The 21,819-nt window shown below is 32.6% G+C and overlaps 1 protein-coding gene and 1 pseudogene across 4 annotated transcripts in view; both read right to left on the bottom strand.

Moving 5' to 3' along the window:
* Positions 1–2,464: 2,464 nt before the first annotated feature.
* On the bottom strand, positions 2,465–3,232 carry LOC116337765 (annotated as a pseudogene).
* A 10,632-nt stretch (positions 3,233–13,864) lies between these two features.
* Positions 13,865–21,819, bottom strand: part of LOC116337394 (octopamine receptor beta-2R) — a 104,499-nt gene continuing 96,544 nt past the window's right edge. For 3 of the 4 annotated variants that reach the window (XM_031761913.1, XM_031761914.1, XM_031761915.1), the window contains 4 exons: positions 16,490–16,588; positions 15,314–15,687; positions 14,691–14,868; positions 13,865–14,435 (listed from right to left, as the gene is read on the bottom strand). In XM_031761913.1, coding sequence (XP_031617773.1) covers positions 14,114–14,435; positions 14,691–14,868; positions 15,314–15,687; positions 16,490–16,588 — 973 coding nt within the window. In that variant the 3' untranslated portion in view covers positions 13,865–14,113. The remainder of the gene's footprint in view (positions 14,436–14,690; positions 14,869–15,313; positions 15,688–16,489; positions 16,589–21,819) is intronic. The other variant, XM_031761917.1, reaches the window with a different exon arrangement.

The raw sequence follows: 21,819 nt of genomic DNA, 5'->3' as shown, positions 1-21,819 counted from the left end.
CAAACAAAAATCTGAAAAATCACCAAAAAATGTCGATTTTGAAATAATGACGAGATTTATTATGATATTTGTTATGATTTTCTTTGAAATTTCTTCAAAATTTCAAAATTAAAATTTTTTGGTGAAGGAGGACAGAGGGGTCCGAAAAAAATTTCTCATCATTTAATACATTATTTTTTGATCCGATGAATACTATGTTTACTGGTCAGACATAAATTGATTTTTAATGACACCCGAAATTTACCCCAGATTTTACCTGAACTGAACTCTACTCAAGAGTCCAAATTACACACGGATATCACCCTTTAGTGGGCATAGTAGTGGATGAAATAAAAGCTAAAATAAGGCGCAAAGTATAGCATGATTTGACTTCCTGAAATGATGATTTTAACACACAAATTGTTCCTTAATACACGTGTATTAAGTACGGACGGTCAAAATGTCCGTACAAACACGGGCGACATTAGTGCCCGTACGGATTCAATTCTTTTTTTTGTGCAACTATAGAAATTAGCATATATATATTTTTCTTTGGAGAACGTACGTGCGATCAAAAGTTTCTTCATATAAGAAATATATTGAAACGTAGTTCATTTCGTATTTTGTTAAAATTGGGCATCACCGAGGTTTATTTTAATTTCCCTATCATCAGAGATTCTAAAAATTGATTCGTCGTTAATATGATCTTTCAGGTAATATTTAATTTGTGGCCGTACGTCAAAGGAACATATATCTTTTTTTTAAATAAATACGCACGGACGGCGAAGAGTGAAGAGAAAAACATATCAAATTGTAGTTCGTAACCATGGGAGCGACATGACAAAACTTAAGTGTTAGGTTAAGTGTCAAAATGCACAGAATTTTTTTGAAATGAAATTTGTTCGATTTATAATTTTATAAAATATTTTAAGCACTCAATTTATTTTATCATATATGATATCTCAGTGTGCCTTTGTGCACATGTGTTATGTTGTCTATCAAGCTATACTGCACATGATACCCATCAGCGTCGAGTATAGTGTACACTATACGATATACATGATGTGCACTATAGTCAACACCGTCGCGTGTGTATCTTGTCGACAGTCAGTATGACACACTGAAATTTCATATATAATAAGATAAATTGAGTGCTCTAAAATATTTTATAAAATTATAATTAAAACTAATTTCTTCTTGAAAACTTCTGTGCATTTTGAAAAAAAAAACCAACATTTTTTTATATTTCGAGACAACAAATATCACATTTCGCTATAGTAAATTTTTCAAAAAAATAATTTTATACGTCGCAAATTCTAAACGTGATATAATAGTTTTTTCTATAGTAAATTTTTCAAATTATACGTCGCAAATTCTAAACGTGATATAATAGTTTTTTCTATAGTAATTTCGCCAGGAATGAATTCCAAGAAAAGAATAATGGAATTAATTTCTAGGAGTAGAAATTATTTCCAAATTATTCTTCTAGAAATTATTTTTCTAATAATAAATGTGGTGCGCCCTTCAATCGATAGGGGTAGCGGGCAAGGAGCTAAGATGGTTCACAAGTTATCTTGAATCGCGTAAACAAAAAACTAAATATAAAAGTAGCGTCTCAAATGAAATAGAGGTCCCAATAGGAGTCCCACAGGGAACTGCCCTTAGCGTATTATTATTTATTTTATATATCGATCCAATTACTAAATTAAAATTAAATAGCTCAATTGTACTCTTCGCTGATGACACAGTAATAGTAGCCAAAGATAAAAACCTAAATGAAGCTGTTAGAAAGTTAAATGAAGACCTCGTTAAAATTCATGATTGGCTAAATGCAAACAAACTTATGCTTAACACTAAGAAAACTAAATGGATGACTATATGTAGAAATGACACTAACTTAAATTGTGATACAGACGTGAAAATTGGTTGTGAACTCATCGAAAAAGTCGATAAAATTAAATATCTGGGTGTGGTAATTGATAGTAAACTATTATTTAGGGAACATGTGTCCTGTTGTCTGAAAAAACTTTCAAGTAAAACTAACTTGTTATATAGAATCTCAAAAAAACTGACATTCAATACGAAAAAAGTAATTTACAACTCAATTATATTATCCCATTTTCTATATTGTTCAACTATATATTTTGTTTGTAACAAAGAGGAGATTGATAAGATGCAAAAAATCCAAAATAGAGCTATGCGTATAATATTAAACTGCGATTTTGATACACATAGAGAATATATGTTAAAAGCTTTGAACTTTATGAGCGTATCTCAAATGATAAAATTTAATGTACTGGTTTATATATATAAAATGATTAATGGACTTTTACCGAAATATTTATCACAAAATTTAATTTTTTCAAGGAATATTCACACCAGAAACACACGACAAAATTGTAACAATAACAGGCGGGTAGATAAGTCTTTGTCCTAACTAAGAAAAAAACATTTTTTTGGCAATATTCAATTTTATTATTCAACATTAGTTGCCTTCGAGGGCGATACAGTGATTATAGCGATCTTCCAACTTTTCGATACCATTTTCATAGTACGATTTGTCTTCAGCCTCAAAATAGGCCTCAGTTTCGGCAATCACTTCATCACTTGTCTTAAATTTCTTGCCAGCGAGCATCCTCTTGAGGTCTGCGAACAGGAAATAGTCGCTGGGGGCCAGATCTGGAGAATACGGTGGATGGGGAAGCAATTCGAAACCCAATTCATGCAATTTTGCCATCGTTTTCATTGATTTGTGGCACGGTGCATTGTCTTGGTGAAACAACACATCCATTGTCACATATCGACGCAAAAATTCGGTTTTATTGCTGTTAAACAGCTTCACACATTGCTCCGAATCATCAACACGTTGTTGTATTTGATCGATTGTGAGCTCACGCGGCACCCACTTTGCGCAGAGCTTTCGCATATCCAAATATTCGTGAATAATATGATGTACACGTTTCTTTGATATCTTTAGGGTCTCAGCTATCTCGCTCAACTTCACATTACGGTCATTCAAAATTATTTTGTGGATTTTTTTGATGTTTTCTGGCGTAACCACCTCTTTTGGACGTCCACTGCGTTGTGCATCGTCTGTGTCTGTACGACCACGTTTAAATTCACGAAACTAATATTTTATATTTGATTGTGCTGGCGCAGAGTCCGGGTAACATTTATCGAGCCATTGTTTGGTTTGCACAGTATTTTTTCCCATCAAAAAACAGTGTTTTATTAACACACGAAATTCGTCTTTTTCAATTTTTTCACAATAACAAAAGTTGTTTCACTCAAAATGCTATATCTCACGAACCAATCGACCGATTGCTGTCAAATTTTGACACGTATCGTTTGAAGGTTCGTACTAACTAAAAATCATAGCAAAAAAATCCAGTGACGCCATCTATATGTTAGGACGAAGACTTATCTACCCACCTGTTATACTGAGACTACCAAATTTTAAATTTGAAACCAATAGAAAAAATATCTTTTACTATGGTGTTAAACTGTTTAATGAGTTACCCATGGCCTGGAAATGCCTATGTAATTTACATATAAACGAGTGAGACTCAAACATGTTCTTCTTTTTCCATCAAATATACCAGTGGCGCCACCAATTTTACATATAAGCGCATACAAAATTTTCAATATGGCTGCGCCCATGAGAGAGAATATTTCGTCTCATTCATTTCCGCCCCATGGAGTTGAGTTACCTGAGTGTATTAAATCAAAAGAGTCACTAAATACTTTTAAGAACGAATGTAAAATATATGTAATTCAAAACTTCAATATTCAAAAAGAGCTAACGCTAACTATAATAATAAATAAATAAATAAATAGTTGCACAAAAAAAAGAATTGACCGTCCGTACGGGCACTAATGTCGCTCGTGTTTGTACGGACATTTTGACCGTCCGTACTTAATATACTTTAACTGTTTTTGACCGTACGTAACTGTTTTTGTCCGTCCGTCCGGGCGTTTCATGTCCCTGAGCCAAATCAACATAATAGACACGAATATATAAATCGTTTTTTTTATTTCTTTATCATACCCGTTGGCTTTCATATGCACTCATATCACATATACAGATTGGAAAAATCTATGAATCGCCGGATGAGTATAAGATTTCAAAATTTTCCCAAGATCTAAAGGGGTAACTTTTTATTTTTTCTATTTGGTCTTTCACAAATTCAAAAATTCATTATTTGATTTCTTCCTTCCTAGGGGGGAGCGGTGTCTCAGAGCATTTGGCTCAAAATACCCTAGCAAATTGAAAGATTTTTCTTTTCGCCAACAAAAACCCAAGCAAAATTTCATATTTTCTCCCACTTCAGAAAGTGAAGAGCTAAAAAAAAGGTCTTCACTTTTTCGCCAAAATCCCGGACAAATCGAAATAATATTTCTCTCAATTTGTAAAGGGGTAATTCCCAAATCTCTTCTCCAGGGGGGATAATTTAACCCCTCGGACCCCTGCTCAGAAGCTATGCAAATGTCTGTGCAAAAGCGGTCGACCACATTTCGGTATGAAATGATGCGATAGCAATATATATGAAAATATATAGCGGTGATGGCTGCATGGTTTTGTTTTGATTTAAGTTCGGTCTTTTAAACAAATTTTATATTTTTCGTAAACTAATTAGTGTACATTTCATGCGTGTATATTTCATGCTGCTCACATGGGACAGATACCTCTGCTACTGTTGGAGCCAGAAAAGCCGATAGAGAGAATTTATGTATGTTAAAATTGTACATTCCACAGACGTTTGTGTTGTTCACGCGTTTGCACTGATGGATGGCAAATTTCGTGGAGATTTTCCACGAAAAACCAAGCTGTGCTCGTTTTTTGGGGTATCTATATTCCCGTCGACTAAACATTGCACCGAGTTAATTTAATCAAAAGAAACTGCATAAAAACACGTGTTTGACTTTCGTTGAGGTTGGGGCATTCATATGAAATTTCTTATATCGATATTTGGGGTAAATTTATGTAAATTAATATATGTCTTGAATGCCGTCAATTTTCTTATGTAAGCTGACAGTCCGCTTAGCGTTTTTTTTTTTCGTTTTTCTTTTATTTCGCGCTCATCGCATCACTCTTGTTCACTTGTTTATTTTGGTTTTATTTTGTTATGTGTTGTTTTGGCATATTGCACGCATTTGCCGATTTTCCATTTCTCATGGCCAATTGCTGCGAGGCGATTCGAATAGTTAATGAGGAGAATTCTGGCCAACATGATAAATGAAAGCTCCGGCGGTATGATTTGTTTGCACCATGGAGTGACGCCAATGGGGTGAATGAACGCTGTTTGATGCGTTTGTCTGAACAAAAGGCTCGGCTCAACACTCAATTATCTTAGATTTGCCACCTTTTCACATATTCAGACAATTTACAATTCGTATTTTGCTTTCGATTCTGTCATTTGTTTTGGAACACGGCAAATTGATTGAATGTTAAACCGCGTCTACAAATACATCCTTCATCTTCTCTTATCTCTCTCTCTCTCTCTCTCTCTCACACACACACACACATACACACTCAAAAGCAAATATTCAAAATAAATGGCAATCTAACGACCATTCTTTTTATTGCACCGTGACTTTTTCTATTTTGGCGTACATAATTAGTTGTGAATGTAATTAGTAAAATCGTTCGGTAACCAAAGTTGAGGTTCCTCTCAATGTGCGATTGTTTATCGCTTTGATTTTGATTACTCATTGTTGTGACAATGTTAAGCGTTGCCGAAAGGAGCGTGTACACGAGCCGTAATCAAATACAAAAAGAAAAACATTCGTATAGCAGCGCACACAAAATAGGCAAACGAAATTGGGTACGACGCAGAATGAAATAATACATTCAACTTGAACAGACGATAAAACAAAACAAAACTAAACAAAAGGATATAATTAACATTATGGTGAAAATTGACCAATTTTAATTCCAAGAGGTATTGTAGAATGAGTTGTGGTAATGTTGAATGACTATGTTCAGCTACTTTGTACCAATTACAAGTGAATTTCTATTCAAATGCGTTCGCATGTAATGATTTGGTGGCATCTCATAATACACTATTTCCGACGACAAAGATTAAACTCAATTGTAGTGAGTGTGTTGTTAGTTGGTCTTTGTCAACATTTCATACGGATTATGTTTAATAATCATTAAAAACTTAAACTTTAATGGTACTTACATATTATAAATTCCGTAAATTTATGGGAGAGCTTTGCTGAGTTACTTTCATGCGATGAAAAGTGATGACAGGATGTAATAAAAAGCTTTTCTCGCGTCACTGAGCTTAATACGATGATGGTGCTTTTTTGGGTCGTTTTGTCTCGTAAGTTTCTTCATTTGAGCTTTGCTATGAAAGCTTCTTTTTGGCAGGACTTATGAGAGTGCTTTCAGGATAGCTTTCTAAGACGGATAGCTTTTTTGCATTGAAGTTTGAAATGGAAACCGTTACCAATACAATTGGTACTGAAGTGTTTAAATAAAATAACCGTTTTTATTTGTGAGTGTCAATGTTTGTTTCATTTATTCTCTCGCATAGTTCATACACTACATTCAGATATTTTTGTTTGGTTTGTTGTACAATATGCTAATTATTGTTTTTATTGTTTACGTAAACTCATATAAATTTAGACCATATCTTGTTATACACATAAATATTTTAATCGTCAAAAATAGATCAGTTTTTCAATATTTTTTTGTTAATTTTTAGGTTTTAGATTTTTTTTCATTTGTGGTTTCAATTTTGGTATCATGCTTGTTTTTTTTATTTTTCAAGTCATTATTACTTATTAGTGTTATTTTCTATTGATTTTCGATTTATTTATTTAGTTTTTAAAAATTTTAGTCACTGGCTTAAAAAAGTGATTTATTTTTTTTATTTTTGTTTGTCTCCAAATGATGAACACAACGTTTCTGTGCGTAAATAAAAAATAGATTCGAAGGGGCGAATTCACCACATGATGATCCTTTTTTTATGTATATAATATATATTTTTTATAAGTGTATATTGTCATAATGTGAAAAACTCAAATGGGCTTATATATGCGCAAACGTGTATTGACGAAAGTAGGATGTGTTCGTTGATGAGGATAATTTTTGTGACAATGGATACAAAAAATCAAATTAGTTCTCATTTACCTGTTTCTCAATTAAAAATTAGTTGTGCTTGTCGGTCTATTGTATTCCATTTTTCAATGTTTTATCAACCCAATGAATGGAATTGCAATTGGGCCGATGGTCGAATGTCAACAAAAAGTCATCATTTTCATTTTCAAAAAAAAATGTGAATAAATAACTTCGAATTCCACGTTGCATGTGCGTACATAACGCAAACAAGTTAGATTTGCATTTAATTATCATTCATTTTAAATGGCAAATAAAGTTATCTGATATGAAAACATTTAAATAAAGTTTTGTCTTCAACTAAGACTAGGTCTGATTTTGTTTCTCTCTGAGATTTTATCATTGCCATAATTTGAAATTTTTATGAATTTTCAATCAAACACTCAAATTATGGATGCAGTCACATTAAAATCTCAGAGAGAAACGAAATGCAACAAGCTAGTATGTATATATTTTGTCGACCGTTCCGCCTATTCCATCTCACACCCCTTCCATCTTTTTCCCATTCATTCATTTAACATTTAATAAAATATATTTACAGATGTTTAAATCAATCATTTCTCACGTATCGTAATCATTAAGTTGTTTCTGATGAAAAACCAAAATAAATCGATATAAAAACGATGACCAACATGACTGGCGAAAGTCAACGTTTTTTTTTCAACGTGTGTGGTTTTGTTGACATTCGAAAATCGGATAATTATGCAACATTTTAATGTTTATCTAAAGATTCAGTTCACTCGCGTGCTTAGTTTTTAATGTTAATCCAAATTGAAAAAAAAATCGAATGGATGTTTGTGTGAATACAGCAGATACTGAGATATTTTCAGTCAGATATCGTCAGGCGCTGAAAAGGAGTAAAAACAATAAAAGTGATTGTAGCCATAACAATCACTTCTATTGTTTCCACTCAATTTCAGCGCCTGACTGGCTGAGCTTTAACAAATCTATTGTGTATTTTTTCGGATAAATAAGTGGATGTAATAAAACGGTTATTTTTTCGACCATAGAAATTCCATCAAAAAACGTTTAAAAAGTCCAATTATAAATAAATCACTTGGTAATTTTAAATGCTGAAAGATTTCCCGAAAATACATAAAAAACTCTTTTGGGTAAAAGAATTTTCGGAAAATGTCGACATTCAAAATAATCAAATGTCATTTACAATGAGACTTTCAATACGTTTTTTTTTATTTGTGTGGTTAAAAAAGTAACCGTTTCATTACTTCGAGCCAAACAGTCGTTCATTTTAAAGATTATATCGTACAAAACCAATTTCTAAAGCATTGGATCAGTATCTTTTGATTGTATTTCAACAGTATTGAATGATAACGCTTACAAAACGTTGTAAGTGTGCGTTTAAGGGGTCTTTTTTAATCAAAAACTAACAAAAAAATATGATGTTGACTGAAATGTATGCAAAATGTTCAAAAATTTATTTTCGTCATTTTGTGTATATGTGATTTGACATTAAGTTTGTGGATTGGTTTGAAGAGATGCTTAGACGTTGTATAGTTTCCGATAAATTTTCGATGAAAAACATGAGTGAATTAAGCTAATTTCTTTATAATTCGGTTTACAATTTATTATGTTTTCGCCTACATTTACACTTTGTTAATCCTTTGAAACTTACTTTATTCATTTTGTTTCATAATCTTAAAAAAAAACCATTAGATTTTCACATTCACAAATAGAAAATATGTAAACAATTACAACTATACTTTGACTGGTAAATTTTGTTTATTCCATTTAATCAGTTTTTGCTATATCATTGTGAATCATGCTTATTGATAACGATTCAAAATATCATTTTGGTTGATTTTGGTACACAATTTGTTAAGTTACTATTTGCTTATTTTAGATGGCCATCAACCACTTCTTCTGCAATATTTAATTATATCTCGTGTCTATTATGCAGGCTGCGTGTGCCAAACTCTCTACAACTTATTCAAATATGATCAGTTTTTTTTTATTTAAATGTGTGTTTTTCTATTTTGTCTCCATTAAACATACAGTTACATACATTATTATTATTTAATATAGCAAACATAGTTTCATATTAGCTCTGAGGAAATTTTTTTTTACATGAAATTTATTGCTAATTTTTGCGATATCCGATCATTTTTCCATTTTAATCGTATTTTAAAATCATTTCTATTTTCACCAAAATCTCTATATCTCGTTTCACTCAATTGATTATTGATAAATTTACTTTAACATGGCTATAAACTGAAACGCATTGTGCATGGATATGCAAATATGGGATGCATAGGGCGATTCTCAATATATAATGTCTTTGATCATGACGCCATACAAAAATATTATGAAACAACTGCATAACATCCACATGCTAATGGAGATAACAACCAAATATTTTGAAACAATATTTATTTTTTAACAAGATAATTTTTATAATTCAGCATAGGGTTAACGTATTTCAAACAACGTGCGACAGAAAATTCATTAAAGAATTATAGAAAATGTTCATGATATGAGCAACCATAAAAAAAATTCACTATGCTGTTGTCTCCATAAGAAATATATTGCTGTATAAAATGCTTATGCAAAATTATCAATGCCATGTGTGATATTCAGTCATATGTAGTATTTGGGATATTTTCACATAGCTCTTGAAAAAAAAACTCCGAGGTGTCAGTTGCGTCGCACTATTTTTTGCATGAACAGAATCGCCCTACGATGGGATAATAATAAAATAAAATCCAGCCTAAACCTTCCGTTCAATGAACAATGCACATTATTTATTTAATCATGGTTATTTCTAATCGAACACATTTTCTGTAGGCTTTTCAATTATTTCTACTGTGAATCAGTGAATGCTTTTGGTACAAACACTTTTTCATGAATTGAATAAACGAAACCAATTTGATATATAGTGATAACGAATGAAATAAAAACGAAAATTCAAACTAAAAAAAAAGTCGTATGATGAACAGCACAGATGAGATACCACTTTACTATTCTACTATATGTTCAGTATACTAAACGATTACAATGTAATATTTTTTGGTTATTGGAGTCATTGCTGTATAAAAAAATGTACATATATTTTTTGTATTCTCACATATTTCATTCGTTTTTTTGTTGTTGTTAATTTTTGTCACGTTTAATCCTAATAATATATTGCCAAAAAAATTGTATTCAACTCTTTCTCGTCAGTTTCAGTTGTTAAATTGTATAGTTATTCGTTTTGTTTTATTCATTAGATTTTCACGTGGTGTTTACATGTTTGTTGTTGTGGAGATGAAAAAATGAAGTGTGTGTAAATGAAAAGAAATCGACGTGTGTTGAAATTTTCAATTAATATTCGAAGTTAATTTTACGAGCACAATATTCTTTTTCTTTCCATTTGAGTTGTTGTTGCAACACTATTTTGATGTTTCGATTTCGTTGATAGATTTATTTTGAAGAAAATGTGTAAGCGTAGGAGTTTTGCTCGTTGTATTATGAGCATTGAACAATGTTTGGAAGAAAACCAATGCTAAAAAAACGTTATAAGTGCAAAAAATACGAAAGCTAACTTGTTTCAGATTGATTTTCTTTTACGATGACTGTTGGCTATTGATCGAATTTTCTCGATAAAATGTGTAAACAAATTGACGTTTCATTTTTTTCATAAACACATGTTTTTTGCCACTTGCTGTGAAATGGTGTACAAGAAAAATTGGGTGAATCGGTGGTATTTTCATATTTTTTTTGCGTATGTTTGTGTACATAGAAAAAAGGTATGCGGCTTTAAAAATGGGGTGAATTCCATGATCGATTGGTGGGCTTATTGTAATACCAGTTGAGATGTTCAGGCTGAGAATTGGATTATTTCATGGAGAAATGCCATAACAAACGTTTAATTCAACGCACACAGCAACATTTATACCAAATCAAGTCAAAGTAAATGTGAAAGTCTCCGAATCTCTATGTGTGCGTGTTTATAAAGGTCGGGGATAGAGAGACAGAGAGTATGGGGGATGGAGAACGAAAAAGAGAAAAAAATCGGACGAGAGAACGGTGGTGTGTGCGCGTGCAAGGAAAATGATGGTGCAAAGTGATTCATAAACATCACAGCAAGTACACATTCAATTTGTATACATAAATCTTATTGTATCCGTGTGTAATTTGGTTATATTTCACAAATTGATGAAAATGGTGACAGATGATTGATTGGCATACCATTTTCACATGGCCTGGTATACATACATCCTGTACACATGTCTACATCATATTGTGTGAGAATGCATAAAGGAAAAACCTGATGCTTGCATGAAAGAAAAAAAACACCTTTTGAATACAACACCTGTAATCTGTAAATAATAATAAACAGCATTGATATGGGCATTTCATTGAAACTTAGGCTCGTATTATGGATCTAATGCATGTATAAAACAATATTTGTCACAAATAATTCACGGCTGTGATTCACGCAACCAAACACAATGTGATGCGAGATCAAATGCTACAACTGGATGTTTTCACAATCACATATAAAATAATATATATTGACTATAAATTATTCGTTGTTCAACATGAATTTCATTTGTTTTATTACTGCTTTTATTTTTCTCACTCTTTCCACTTTTCGTATTCGAGTCTATGTTTTCGAATAATCAACGCCTATTTTGTAAAACTAATGCTTTCAGATACACAATTTGAGCAAAATTGGTGGATGATGGTGATAAATGGTGTAGTTCGATTTTGAGTGGTTTACTTGTGCCATGGATTCAAATAAATGTATTATTACCCTTATTGACTGCATAGGTACAACATTTTCTTCATCAACAAACCCAAAGATTTTTTTTTTTGCTCAGAAACTTGCTTGAATGAATAGAAAATTGAAAAAAGTAAAACATTATTGTAAATGCGTAATCGTTAAACTTACGCTTCAAAACTCAATGTTAATCACCACGTTTTATTCAGTTGAGCCTTAAAAAACGACAGCTGAATCAAATGTTGCTCGCCAATGTCTCATCGTTTTTGAGAAATGAAAGAAATCAGTGAATCTTAATTGTGTATGTGACAGGTAAACAAATGTTTTTGTTTGACAACAAAAGTGTGACCCTTTTGTTATACCTCTCGAAATTTCTTTTACACAGATTAAATTCTACGCTTTTGCTAATTGGGTTGTTTTCATGTTTTCAAACTGACTAAAACCTTTTTACTGTTTTTTTTTTTTCATCAATATCAATCCAAATCGCTGAATATTTTATAAGAATCAATGAATTTGCATCAGTGTTATTCGTTTGGTAAAAAGAGTGGAAAAAAGTTGAGCAACCCCCATGAATGCTCGCACAAAATGTGATAAATGCATTAAAATGTTCTATTCATTTCACATGAACACACAAGTACAAAGAAAAAAAAAAAAGAAACGAAATCGCGAGAGAGATGAAGAAAAGGTGCGTGATGACAATGGATTCTGCTTAATGAATATGAGCAAAAGGTAACGTACACTGAAAACGAAATGTATGGCGCGCTCTTGTGAATTAAAAAAAAAATACATTTTCTCCCCCGACATTTGTCGAGGCGATGAATATTTTGTTGATTTTTATTGCTGTTTGATTGCATTTTTAAACTTAACCAAAATCATTGGCGACCATAAACACTTTCGTCTTTAGCTTCTTTATTGTTTATTTGATATTCGACATATTAAACATAGATTTTATCTCGCATTCGTTTATTCGTCACTCGACAAATACTGGTTAAATGTGGAAATTTTGCATCTTTAATTTTTACTTCTTCTTTTCTCTCCGTTTCATTCGATGCAAATGAGCTTCTTTCATTGGATTGCATTTGTTTCATTTGTTGATGTGAATAATAAATGTTTTACAACGGTTTTCGATGCAAGATAAACAAAAAATCTACGAACGAAAATAATAGCCATCAGAGCGTACCAGAAAAGGAAGACAGGGTTACTGTTTCATTTATTGAGTGATTTACGGTTGAAGACTCCTTTTTTTACAATATCTTAAGTACATGATAATTCATATTTGCTATTATTCATTTCTTTAATTTAAATAGCTACGGTTTAGTTGAAACAAACGGATCAAATGGTGCCTGAATGCAAAGTAAGTCTGCATTCATGCAACATAAAATGAAAAATCAGAAACAATTTTATAACTAAGCATCGAAATGTCATAAAAATATACAAATCAATAGTTACACGTTTTTTTGTTGAAAAATTTACTAAAAAAACAAAAGTGTGAAAAATGCCAAATAAATCAATATATACAAGGAAAGAAATCAATATAAACAAACACCACCACAGAAATTAAAAGCAATGTTAACATTTTTTTTTTTTTTGCATTCTCTATTCATTTTGTTAGGCTTCTGTGCTTAACTCGTAGCATATACAAAAATAAAACATACAAATTTTGGTTTAGATTCCTTTTAAATTCTATTTCATTCGCAAATATGATGCGCTTTTGTGTCTTGTTCCTTTGTTTTTTTCATTTAAAAATGCCTTTTGTAAATAGTTTTGTTAGTTTCATCAGCTGTATCCGTTGCTTCGTTTTTATAAATAAGATTTTTTTTTTTACTTGGCGTTTAAATTATACTTTTAATATTTATACCATTTATTTTGTTTTTGTTTTTGTTTTCATCTTTGAGTAATATATCTCTTACGCTCGCGTTTCACGCGATTATTATATGGTGTCTACAGTTTTTGTACTGCCAATATAAATATAAGTATTTGCTACAAATGCACCGAAAACGTAGAGTAGACTCTTACCGAGCGGATCATGAACGTTGTTCAAAATACACCGAAAAAAAAACACATATATAAAGTTTCGAAAAAAAAAATAAAACTATAAAAACGCAGGACCGTGCATTTATCCGCATTATCTTCAGCAGAATATCCAAAATTGGCGTTCAACTTGATTCGAACATCCGCGCACATTCCATTTACATTCTATGTGTATGTATGTGCTTTTTTTTCATTTATTTAAATATATTGCAGTTTGGTTTTTGTTACTTAGATTCAATTGCACACGATTTTAATTATTATAAACTTTCAGTTAGTTGTTCGCTGGCTCTGCGCTTTTGATGATGTGCCTTTAGGTAGCTTTCCGAATAAACACTTTTTGCACGACTATCGTATCGTAAGCTTGAGCGTCGATTATCTAAATCCAATTGTAAACTGTCACGTCTCCACCACGCACAAAACAAACAGTTTAACGTACTCTTGAATGCTTCCCGAAAATCACGATTGAAATATGCATAAATTAATGGATTTAATGTTGAATTGAAATAACCAATCCAAAATAATATTGCGACTAGAACTTCTGGCGACGGGCAAGTCACGCACAACGATGTGGTCAAATACCTACGTTTCGCGGCCGAACAATTTATGCGAAATAAAAAAAAGAGAAGACAGAAAAAAAAATGTGAATGGATTAACAAAAATAAGATAATGAACAGTTTAACTGATTTTAAAATGCAACATTTTGTGTGTGTGTGTGTGTGTTATATTCTCCACACAATATTACACGAAAGCGACAGTGATATATTTGAAAACAAAAATAAAGAACCATTGCAAAGCTCCTTTTCTGACTGAGGTAAATTCCAATTCAATACTTACCACACAAAAAATGGTAACCAACATAATATGAACGTTCCCATGATGATTCCCAGTGTGCGGGCAGCCTTATGTTCTCTTTTCATTTTGATCAAATGTTTATCTTTAGTTGGTGTATGATCTTGATCCACTTCATTCAATGTTAACATTCTCGATGAACCTGATCCGCTTAAAGCCTCACCTGTGCATATGTAATCGAAGAGATGAACATACGAATAAATTAGCATATTTGCTTCATGATTGTCAGCACAAAATAAGAATGCAAATTGAAAATTCCCAATGATTATGAAGTGTATTTTCCTAGGTATTTTCAATTGAAATAATAGCATGAACGCCCAGCCCAAACCATGAAACAATTCAAATTTTCAATCGAAAATTAATGTTGTTGGTGGTAAAATTGGAAAAACGAAACCGCAACTAAATGAAACGAAATGAATTCACACACAAAAAAACAAACACACATCATTCATATATGAATGTGCGGGCAAAATGTGTCGGGAAATGAAGAGTCCGAAGCAGAGGCGGTGGTTATGGGCCGTGAAATAAATAAAATCAACACATACAAATACAACAAAACTAATTTTCGATGTTTATGTATAAACATTGATTTGGTATTTTGTGCTTACCATACGTACCATTCGTACCACCAGCACTTGAGTGGCGATGCATTAACATTGCATTGCCTTGTCGTGCCGCCAATTGCTTTTCTTGTCGATTTGCCTCCCGAAATATAGCCAAATAGGTGAATATCATGATGGTGCATGGAATCCAAAATGATATCGAACTCGATATTAGCGCGTACCAGATGTTCACTTTAAATAGACATTCGTCCGGTTTTTGTATTATTTCCTCTTTATGTTCTTTAGTTGTATACCATCCAGCAAATATTGGAATAAATGATAATAGCGCCGGCGATATCCATGTATTCAGTATCATGATGGCAACTACTTTTTTTGTTATGGTCTGAACATATTTCAATGGTTTGACGATTGCATAATATCTGTTCAAAAACCGATGAAAACCATCGAAATGAGACCGAAAAAAGAGCAAAAAGAAATATTTTAAAAAAAGTTTATATAAAGGGTGTTTCAAAATAGTTTACGAACTTTGGATTGAAATAAAATAAACATTATATTTGGTCATTGGATAGGTTAAGGGCAGAGCATGAATATGTCACTCACGAAGAGCGCGCTTACTACGAGCCGCTCCTAGCTATGAATGTGTTAGTGTGACTAACATTGTTTGTATTAGTGTGTGATGTATACCAATACGAACTCAGGAGCGGCTCCTGACAAGTACTTCACAAGTGCGATTTCATACTCTGGTTAAGGGTGATCGGAGAGAGTCAAAGGCGGAAGATAATGATTCCAATCGATAGTTCTTCTCAAAATAGTTTAGGTTCAGGAATGGAAGCCGAGATCTAGCGATTCATGATTGAACTGATTTTTTATGGGTTTAATCGATGAAAAAATAAAGAACCTGAATAAATCGATGTTTATTTTATTTCAATTCAAAGTTCGGACACTCTTTTTATACATCCTTTAGTTTATTTGTGAAATTATGAGGTTTGCATTTTGAAATGCAATTCGAACAATTTTCGCTCTCGCAAAATTATGCAAACTACACAAAATTCCATATCTATGGTTAAGTTATAAATTGGTTTTTGAATACCAATCTCAATTTCAGTGAATTTTGCGGAAAATAAGTTAAACACATTGATTTGCATGCATTATCCAATGTTCGCCAATGCGTTTATGTAAATAGAGCAAGTTGTTGATGTTAATGTTAATTGTATGTCTCACCTATCGACCGAAATGCAACACAGATGCAATATACTAGCTGTTGAAAAATAGACATCCAAACTATTCCATAAATCACAACACGCTTGTCCAAACGGCCATCTATTTTGTGGATAAAAATATTAAAAAAGTAAACAAAATATCAATATAAGAAGTTCTATGTATTTTTCCAGATTACTAAAATCATTGCAAAATATAAATATTATACTTTAAAAGAAGGCTTGAAGAGAAAGTAACAAAAAAAAAAAACGAAACCAGGTCATCACTTGTTCAAGCACAAAATGTATGTGCAGAAAAAGAATGAAAATATTGGAAATTGGCGCACTTTTCTTGGTCTTCCCATCATACAATCAAACATCACACTTTAGAAATTTCTTTGTGTAAGCACTTATGTAGTTGTGAATAGAGTTTTTCCTTTCTATTTCTCTTTCGTACGATGCTTTTCACTCAAGTGTACTCAGAGCACAAATATTGATGCAAAAGATGTGCGACAATTTTTATTCAGTGATTTTTTTATTCGCACTCTTTATTGGCTTGTTTATCGTTGCATATAAACGATTACTTTTTTATTCAAATAAATGTTAGATTTTTTTTGTTTGCATTGTGGCAGCAAATCACCATATCTGTATTTAATTGATGTAGATAAATAAATTACGAAAAAGAAATAATACCCATTTATATGTAGTATTCATAAAAGATTGAATGGTGTTTCGTAAATGATTCCAACAGAATCTTCGTATTTGTGCGTCGCTCGAATTGGCACCAAAAACATCATGCATATAGTGCCATTATTTTCTGATTGTTAGACGAACATAAAAGCGTTTGCGATGATGGTTAAAAGAACTTTGAAATCCAACAAAGTTAAACATGCAATGCAAATGCAATGTCAACGTTGTTTGGGATTTTTGTAAGATAACATGAGAAGAGACTAATAGAAGAAAGAAAAATATTCACATTGAGTGTGTATCATAAATAAAAAATCACACCAGCCACTTATTGCCCCAAGATGTGTGCGCACGAACCAAACGATTGCGAAAAATGTAGCAACAGAGATAATGAGAGAGAGCGAGAAAGAGAGATGAGTGAGTGAATATGCGATGCTTGCGTTGATTATAATAAGGACAGATGAAGAGGTGTCTCTTTTATGTTAGTTTCTTTTTCTCATTTCAACACTTTGTGTATTGTGAATACATATGAATATTTTTCATTTTTTTGTCTCATTGCACAGACATTTTCATGGCAAAAGATGAAAACGACGAAGAAAACGGATCCAAGAAAAAAAAACGCATTCTTTCAATCGGTTATCCAAAAAAAGGAGAAGAACAGAAGAAATTACATACATATATTATATCGTATATATGAAATCCATTAGAGGCAAAACAAACCGACTGTAAACGAAGCACTGATAGAACGCTGTGCTATTGACAAAATAGCTACATTCATATTTCACCGGCTTTATTCATTTTTTCATAGACAAGTAAACTTGAGTGAATGCCTTCAACGAATACAACCACACACACACACACACATAGCATATACACACATTCACTGACTAAAACACATCCAGAATGAAAGACACAGCACCAAATTCCTGAGATATAGATAGAAAGCGAAATGGATGACAAAACTGATGTCGAGCAACACTGAAGAAGAAGATGAAAACTGTATACAACTATAAAAAATGGCACTAAAAATAAACGCTGTTGACATAACAGGCATCACTATATAAAAACTCAAAACAGTTATATCGCCTTCGTTGTTTGTGTTTATTTTCTCACTTTGTCAGGCTATTGAGCAACAAAGATCTACGTGTTTTTCTTACGATTACAAACGTTATCATGTGCTTCTTCAATACATTCTCGCTTTCTCAATTTCGTCTTTTTTCGCTCAGAACCGGCAAGTTCAATATTTCCATCACTACTTCTGCCATTGATGGCAATGTATTCGCTTAACATTGACCGATTAATAATTATACACTTTCCCCCTATCACTTTTATCGCTTCTTTTTTTTTCTTGCAATATATCTTCCCATTGAAGTGGATTCTAGGATACCAAAAAATGGAATAATACCAGACCAAAGAAACCAGTTCAACTAACGCAGAAGTCCACCCACTGACAGCGCTTGCCGCACATAATATGTCGCTTGATAAAAGCCACATAGTATATTATGACTGAGATTGAACATGCAAATCCTCTTACAATAAACACACATCCCGAGATAATGCTTTGATTTTTCGACGTTCAAATATCAAAACTGAAATGATCGATGTAACTGTTCTAATTTCCGTTCTCTGTGATCTTGTGCAAATGCAATGTTTTTTTCTCTCTCTTTTACTCTTGTTCCTTTGGCATATTCCATTTATCAATACAAAAAAACAACACCATCAATGTTTTGGCTCTTGATTTCAAAATAAAAAGTCCAACGTAAAAGTGCAAATGCGCATTTGTATTCAATATGTGTAAATGTGTCGCATACAAATCAAACGAGCAAATGTGAGAAAAATGAAAGTGACGTTTCTTTCGTATCGATTATAACATTGTATGCAAACGCATTGAGTAAAATTTTGAGGGCGAAAAGAAAATGTTCTTTTCTATTTTCATTTTAAATTCGTCATCTCTCAAAAGCCATTTCTAATTTTAATATCAAGATTCATCCGTAGTCTGTTCTCATTCCAAATATTCAAATAAAAGATTCGGTTTTTAAGACTATTTTTAAACATATAACTATATCATTCACACATGCATATAAATCAGATTGCTATTCTAAACGTAAACGACCGTTACAAATAAGATACAGTCAGTGCTCTCGGATTTCGTGTTGTTCGCCCGTTTTTCTATTAATTTTTTTTTTTTTTGATGAAGATTCCACTTTGATTTATGATGCATGTATTGCAAAAAGTCAATTTACTAAATGTGAAACGAAGATGGAAAAATCATTTTTAATTATATCGATAGAGAATCAATTTTCATGTTAGAAATAGTCATATTGTCGAAGGCAACGAACGACGAATTGCCCCAAATGAATTTTATGCTTCTGTCGCTAAATTATTATTGCCCATCAGAAGCAAACTATATAGCCTGCAATTAGTAAACGATTTACATCAGACATAATATGTTTGCTCAAATATGTTTATTCATATTCGCAATATTTCATTATAATGCATATATGTGCCGATGTGCGCAAAGCCGAGAAAGAAACAAGGATAAAAGCGTGGAGGGAGAGCAATACGGCGTATAATTGGCATATTCATGAAGACTTCGGTCGGTATCCAAGCTGTGAGAATTGTGAGGAAAAATTATGTGAACCGTGGCGTGCGTATTCGGTAATGAGCAATGAAAGTGAAAAGAATTGAGCAAGCATTAACATTTTGTGGTGAGATCAAGCAAATATATATTGATACATGTAGAGTAAACACCACATGATACACACATGCAATGGAATGATATACCGAATAAATTTGAGCCCATTTTTGCGGCTTCAAACCGATAAAGTGTGAATAGAAAATAGCAAAATTACCGAAATATATAGAAGACAACTGTGAAATAATTTAAACGGCAATAAATTAATAAATTTGTTTTTGTTATATTATTTTGTTTTTGTTTCTTTATTTTCGTTGTTATTTGGTGTGAGAAAAAAAAAAACGTTGAAGGCGATAAACGTTGGCAGAATGCATACAGCGAGAAAAGACGAGAGAACACATCAGGCAATGACGGCGCGTTTGAATTTAATGACTCATGGCAACACAACAAAAATCAATATATTGCCATCATTTATTACGGACAAAAAACACATTCAATATTACTGTGTCGTATGCGCGCTGCACGCGCAAATGCTACGCTATATTGAAATAGAACAAAAACAAAAAGAGCCAAAAGTGTGGATGAAATGATGACGACGACGACAAGCGTGTGGCTCAGTTGAGTTGAGTTCAATTAGATGCCGATAAATTAATTAACATATACTGATCGCAAGCACTTTCAACGAGTTTTTTCTAAATCGAATGTGTGTAAATATTTGCGCTGCGCAACTGTGCACATAACCATCATAATCATGATCGTGGATATTTTCATAAATTCAATGATGCAGCATGAGTTGCGCCCGTTTAAATTGTATATGCGTGCCCGCTCTCTCTCTCTCTCTCTCTCTCTCTCTCTCTCTCTCTCTCTCTCTCCCAATCTCTTTTCACCAAATAGAAAACGATTATTTTGATTGTAGCTGGCGTAATGCGACTTGATGCTTGAGCCGATGATTTATGAATGTCTGTGATTTTAGCAAAAGTCGATTTCATTTCATGAGGTCAATTTCAAAACGAAAACAAAGATATATTGTGATATTGATGCCAAAACAAATGTGTCTATGTTATTATAATATATAAAATTGTAAATGGGTATGTATGAGAGAAAGGGTGAATATTGAAGTATTTTCAAAACAACAAATAGCTAGTTCATCATTTGAATTCACAATGGAAAATGGTTTTCGTTTGTGCACGGCGAAATTGTTAATCGAAATGGCAAATACAGCATCAAATCGAAATGTCAGTGTTCGATCAGTTGTGAAATTTCTAGATTTCATTGCAAATAAAATGCCAAAGACACACGACACATACAAACGCATTGATCCGATTAACCAGCAAATGCAACGAAAATCAGATTCGATGTCACGTTTTATTCAGAAAGCAAACGAACGAACAGCAAATAAATGGTTGAGGACGCGATGAATTGCGTCGTCGTAACCGTTGTCGTCATTACAATGGTGGTCGAGACACTGAGCAAATATCAGGATATAACAATAAAATTTATTCAACTTAAACGACTGTATAAAAGCTTCTTTGGTGCAGCTGTTTATTCTACAAGTATTTTTGGAGCATTCACACATGCCAGCCAAAGGCATCATCGGTAACATGGTATTTGGAACAAATCAAAAGTGATAAACGAGTATTTACAATAAAATGCAACAACAACATGACAAAACATCTCAATGGGTGCACATTTTTAATCACAAAATCATAAACCAAATAAGCAACAGCACTTGGGAATTCCACATTGATACTATTTACTATTTGATTGTGTCGTTAAAAGTTTCGTTTCTCTCTCTCTCTCTTTTTTCGGTGCCATAAATGCGGTAGTAAAGTAATGATCGGGGCTAGATTTTTGTGATGTGAGTTTTGTTTGAATTGTAACACAGGTCGTATTGCCGATTCAAAGTATCATAAACACATGTTAGTATAGAGACACTAATATCAAGTGGCAAATGAGCGAGTGAGTGAGTAAAAGAGAACGAGTCACAGAGAGAGAGAGAGAGAGAGAGAGAGAGAGAGAGAGAGAGAGAGAGA

The sequence above is a fragment of the Contarinia nasturtii genome, unplaced genomic scaffold, assembly GCF_009176525.2.
Source record: "Contarinia nasturtii isolate CC-2019 unplaced genomic scaffold, AAFC_CNas_1.1 Cnas_scaffold_285, whole genome shotgun sequence".
Lineage (NCBI taxonomy): Eukaryota > Metazoa > Arthropoda > Insecta > Diptera > Cecidomyiidae > Contarinia > Contarinia nasturtii.
The sequence above is the reverse complement of the archived record's forward strand: the minus strand, read 5'-3'. Positions and strand labels throughout refer to the sequence as shown.